Here is a 5936-nt window from a genome sequence, read left to right on the forward strand (position 1 = left end):
CACCCCTGTATAATAACATTAACAAAACATATGTTTTCTCGTTGTAACTTGTAAGCTACTAGATTCATGTAACAAAAATTCACATGTAATCCATGTATGTTTTCCAATAAGTTATAAGATTCTTCACAACGTAAGTTCATGTAACATTAAAGATTCTTTTTTCTCCATTAAAGCTACAAACTTGACCACACAATATAGATCTACCCATTTTGGGATCCAAATTAGGGTTAATAATAATAATAAATAACCCCCGATTCCCAAACAAACAAACAATTTCATCAATTTTGCAGCAACCAGACAAAATAATAGTCCACAAAACCCCCAATTTCAGATCCAACGAAACCGAAACCCATCGCGACCCGACCCGACCGACCCGGAAACAATCGTTAATCGCGTACTTCTTCAACCAAAAGTGTCAAAAACGCTGCAATTAATTCTATTCTACGGGAATCAGAGGTCTATAAATACCGATTGGTTCAATATTAGGGCTCGATTCATTTCAATTCAATTTGAAAACAAAACCCTAATTGAAGATTTCTGAATATTATTATTATTATGACGGTTGGAGAGCCACGGAATGGTAGGGATATCATGTACGACGCCGTTTCAGGTGCCTCTGCAGGTATAGATTCTTTCAATTTGCGATCCATTGTTTGAGCCCTTTTTTTTTGTTAATAACAAAATTGAGAGCTTGAATTTCAGTGTTGTTGAATCAATTTCATAAAAATTTCACCTTTGATTTTTAAGCTAAAAGTTTTGATTTTTTTTTTGAATATGAAGATCATGTGCAGAATGATCACATAAGATTGCAATTGACTGTTTCTTGAATTAATATCACATAATGGGCCTGTTTTTTTAGTGGTGAAAAAGTTAGTTTTGATTGTATTATTAATTTTTTATTGTTGTTTTATATATTACTTGCTATAGGTGCTATTGCTGCTACAGTCATGCATTTTGATTTTCAACCTAAAAGTGTGTTGATTTTTTGAATTTGAAGATCATGTGAAAAACAATCACATAAGAGTAGAAGTGATTGTTTCTTTAATTAATATCACATAATGGGTTTTTTTTAGTAATTAGGGACGAACTTTAGGGTAGAAAAAAAGTTAGTTTTGATGGTATTATTATTATTATTATTTTATATATTACTTGCTATAGGTGCTATTGCTGCTACAATCATTTATTTTGATTTTCAGCCTAAAAGTGTTCTAATTTTTTGAATTTGAAGAATCTGTTGAAGATCATGTGAAGAATAATCACAGTTTTCAACTTTACCAGTGTATCTTTGTTGTGCATTATAGTGGAAGTGACTGTTTCTTTAATTTATATAACATAATGAGCTTGTTTTTTAGTAATTATGGATGAGCTTTAGGGGAGAAAAACTTAGTTTTGCTTGTATTATTGTTGTTGTTGTTGTTATTATTATTATTCTAAATATTACTTGGTATAGGTGCTATTGCTGCAACAATCATGAGCCCGCTAGACGTGATCAAGACAAGATTGCAAGTTTATGGCTTGCCTAATGTTTCCGGGAATAAAGGCGAGCTCAACTTATTCATGCTAAACATATTACTTGTGTTTGTGATCATAGTTAACTCATTTATTGATAGTTTGTTATTTGTACTGTTTTGTACTGTTTTGCATATTATTGATGGCTGTCTGATATTTAATGAATGTTACCTCAAACACTTCATGTGCACACACCGACACTACAAATTTGGAACTTTATTTGGGACAAGGGGACAATTTACTTTGTCAACCTCATTTATATGCTTCTAGAAGATGTAGATATACGCTATTGACAGAAAATGAATTAGGGTTTATATTATTTGCAAATCAGGTAGTGTGATTGTCACGAGCTTACAACAGATTATAAGGAACGAGGGATTGAGGGGATTATATCGGGGGCTTTCACCAACATTAGCTGCATTACTTCCAAATTGGGCGGTGAGTATTTACTTTTATGCATTTTGTATTCCTATTTTGTTAGCTATATCATATCTTTATATAATTATTTTGCTTATATAGGTCTATTTTGCGGTTTATGGGCAACTTAAAGAGCTTCTTGATTCGCATGGTTGGTCGCTAGTTACTACTCGTATATTTGTGGACTGTTTAGTACAAAACCAATTTTAAGTAGAGAACTGTGATAACCTTATAAACACTTGTAGCTATTGCTTTAACTGTGGTACAAAAGGCGGTTATGTAATCGCATAACCACCTCTTTTTCTATCTGCCACTACTATATCTGACAGTTTAGAAGTGTGCATTGGCGGTTTCGGACACAAAATGACCCAAAACCGAATATTCGGGTCTAAATAACATACATTTTTATAATTTCTTATTAATAAAATAATTCAAAATTAAATTAAATAATTCTTTTCATAAATAACATGCATTTTCATAATTTCTTGCCACTAAAATATTTGGGTTATAATATTTATTAAGTTCTCAGAAATGACTTAACATTCAAATTTAAAAATGAATTTGGTTTTTTCGATTTCAATGACATGCCAAATCGTAACCCTGAACGAAAGTTTGTTTTTTACAAAAATACAAAATTAAACCGTCTGGTTTTGTTTTGGTTGGTTATTTTGGTTCGTTTCTCTTTTGTTTCAAGCAAAGTTTCAGGAGACTCTACTTAAATTAGTTTTGTATTAAATGCTTGCCTAAAATGTATTAAATTAAAACAAGGAACTAACTATATCATTTTAACTTTTTGTTATGTTTTACTTTTAATAAAACCTGCAGGTGACGGTAACGGACATCTTACTTTCGGGGCGAACATGGTGGCGGCTTCAGGTGCGGGAGCCGCCACTGCAATCACCACAAATCCATTGTGGGTTGTAAAGACAAGACTCCAAGTAAGTTTTGCTTATAAAAATTTTAACGCTGGAACGCATTTGCAAAAGATTAATAGTTTATAATCTTTTTCCCTTTCAGACACAAGGGATGAGAGTCGGTGTGGTTCCATATACAAGCATATCTTCAGCATTGGCGCGTATTGTTCGTGAAGAGGGCTTTAGAGGGTTGTACAGGTATGCCTTATGAGTTGTACTCTTTCAGGATGCCTTCTTTTTCGGCTTGGCTGACCAATTATGTTTGCATTATTACAGTGGACTGCTGCCTTCACTTGCTGGTATTAGTCATGTTGCTATTCAGTTTCCGGCTTATGAGAAAATCAAGCTTTACTTAGCAGAAAGGGGTAATACTTTTATCTTATTGAGAGTTGTACATCATGCCTTGGAAGTTGTACATTGTTTTCTATTCTTGTTGGGTTCTTTTAGGTAATGCTGAATTGCTGATCATGTGTCTTTCAAGTCACCAGATCATACAAGTACTAACGATTTAAGTCCCGGGAAGCTTGCAATCGCGTCTTCAATGTCCAAAATACTTGCTTCCTTGCTAACTTACCCGCACGAGGTATGCTTTGCATTTTCAACTTGGGGTGTAAATGAATCGAGCCAAGCTCGGCTTGATTAACATACGAGAGCTCGAGCTCGACTCATTTCAACCTTAATGTCTGGAGCTCAAGCTCGGCTCTTGCTCAGTTCCTTTATTATTTATTAATTGTTTTATTAAATTATGTATATACATTAATAATTATTTCCTCTGTATACTTTCTATTATAATTTTTATAAATAACTAATATATATTATTTTAGTTGTTTACTTGTTTGTATAATTATTTATATATGATAATAATTATCATGTAAATATATATTTAATATATTAAATATTAGATGCACAATAGGCTTATAAGTCATAAGTAGTTTTCCAAGCTCGCATTTGAGGTTCATTTAGTACGAGATAGTTTTTAGACTCGCGCTCCAGCTTGTTCGAGCTCGGCTCTGTTCGAGGTTTTATCAAGCTGATCGCTCACATGCGGCTTGGCTCGTTTACACCCTTATTTTCAACATTTTGGTTGAACTTAAACTTTTGAACGCGGGTGTAACAGGTGATTCGTTCAAGGCTTCAAGAACAGGGGCACATGAGAAAGTCGGAAAAACAGTATGCGGGTGTCGTTGACTGCGTGAAGAAAGTTTTCCAAAAAGAAGGCGTGACGGGTTTTTACCGAGGGTGTGGGACCAACCTTTTAAGAACAACACCATCAGCCGTGATTACTTTTACTAGTTATGAGATGATTAACAGATTCTTGCAGCATGTTCTTCCACCTCACAGCAATACACCTTCTAAACCGGGTGATGATCAGATGAAACCGAATCGGGACGTGAAATCGAATGATGTCAATGATTTAAGGACATCCAAAATGATCTAATCATACTGCTACAAAGCAATGGTCAATGAAATTGATGATGATGAATAATTGTAGGTGACACCATTTTAGTTTTTATAATTTTGTTTTCTTGTTTTAATAAAGAGGGAATTAGTTTACATTTTGTGGTTCTTGGATTTTATTGTTTGAATTAAGTTAAATGTAGCCTCATTTTCAAATTTTCCAGAGGAAAAGTGACTGATTCAAAAGTAGTGTACAATATAAAATGTTATTGGCTATTTAAGTCTTCAATCATATTACTTCTTTTATTTATTTAACAAATACATAAATTTCTCTCCATGATGAGTGATAGTATATCTTTCTGGTTATGCTTTTTAGTAAAGTATCATGAAATTGAAAATTTAAAGAACACCAAAGACAATGTGTGTGACCTGCAAGTGAACAATGTTGACCAAGAGTGTAATAAATGAAACTTGGGGATCAAAAGTGCTATATAGACATATCATAAGGATTATTTGTGTAATTCTTTACTACTTATATGATCATCTAACTATACTGTGTAAGCAGGGATAAAAATTTTGAACAGTAGTAATAATCACTGTTCATAGTAAATATCAAGCATAATGTCATCAAAGTAAATTATTGTTTCGACTGATAATAAAAAAAATTAACCAGCCATTAGTGCAAATAATTAATTTTGAACAGTAGTAATATAACACCCCAACCCGGAACAGGCTAACGTGTTACTATTACAGATATCAAATCAACACCACAATCCAAAATACAACAAAAATTAATGCAACCTACGTCATATTATTAAACAAAATGAATTAACTTTTATAAGCTTGAACTTCATTTTTATCTCTCATCACTAAATTCCCCGAATCCCGGATTACCTGAAAACAAAATAAGAAAAACAAAACAAGAAAACACGGCTGAGCCAAAAATTGCCCAGTAACGGAAAGAACAATAGTATAGGTAAAAGCACACATAAGACAAAACACATACTGAAATAGAACTGAAACTATTGCGGATATAAAACCACGTTTTAGACCGAACTATAATTAAATGCGAAACATAATCCGATACACGATCGGGACGTAATCTGAATATACTCAAATTTAACCAAAGGCATATACACATATCGAAACGGACCAGAAATATAGCGAAACAAAATATAATTACTAAAATACACGACGATGATGTTAAAATAAATAGGTCGTGAAATACGGAAGCACCCAGAGCCTAAACAGAGGGGTACACATCTAGCTAGTCCATGCACCAAAGAGACGGTGTGGGTGGCGTGCACACATTGTTCCATCTCAAACAGAAGTCAGGAGTCAGGAGTCAGGAGTCAGAAGTCGGAGCTAAGATCGATCTATACGCCTCTAAGTGGCCAAGGTACTACATGAGTACTTTCAGAGACGCCGTGAACTTTGATTACGCACTGTCACGATAAGTGCCATGTCAGGAGTCAGGAGTCGGAGCTAAGATCGATCTATACGCCTCTAGGGGCCAGAGTGCTTATACAAGCACAAGCTAGAGACGCCGTGAACTTTGATTACGCACTGTCACGATAAGTGCCATGTCGTTGACGCCCCAACGACAAGTCAGAAATGCTCGGGTAACAGAGTACTGAAGCTAAATTCATATAACTAAATTCGAACAGGAACATGCAACAATGAATACAAAATATATAT

The 5936-nt window shown here is 34.1% G+C and overlaps 1 protein-coding gene across 1 annotated transcript; it reads left to right on the forward strand.

The window, feature by feature from the left end:
* Window positions 1-503: 503 nt before the first annotated feature.
* Window positions 504-4372, forward strand: LOC143605282 (nicotinamide adenine dinucleotide transporter 1, chloroplastic-like). The gene is made up of 9 exons (XM_077081449.1): window positions 504-622; window positions 1451-1540; window positions 1841-1947; window positions 2029-2077; window positions 2752-2864; window positions 2944-3038; window positions 3117-3205; window positions 3329-3423; window positions 3958-4372. Exons 1-9 carry the CDS (start codon window positions 556-558, stop codon window positions 4276-4278), a joined length of 1026 nt encoding a protein of 341 aa, XP_076937564.1. The 5' UTR covers window positions 504-555; the 3' UTR covers window positions 4279-4372.
* The last annotated feature ends 1564 nt before the right edge of the window (window positions 4373-5936 follow it).

The sequence above is a fragment of the Bidens hawaiensis genome, unplaced genomic scaffold, assembly GCF_021521415.1.
Source record: "Bidens hawaiensis isolate Kalapana, Puna unplaced genomic scaffold, B.hawaiensis_p1.1 tig00068872_1, whole genome shotgun sequence".
Taxonomy (NCBI): domain Eukaryota; kingdom Viridiplantae; phylum Streptophyta; class Magnoliopsida; order Asterales; family Asteraceae; genus Bidens; species Bidens hawaiensis.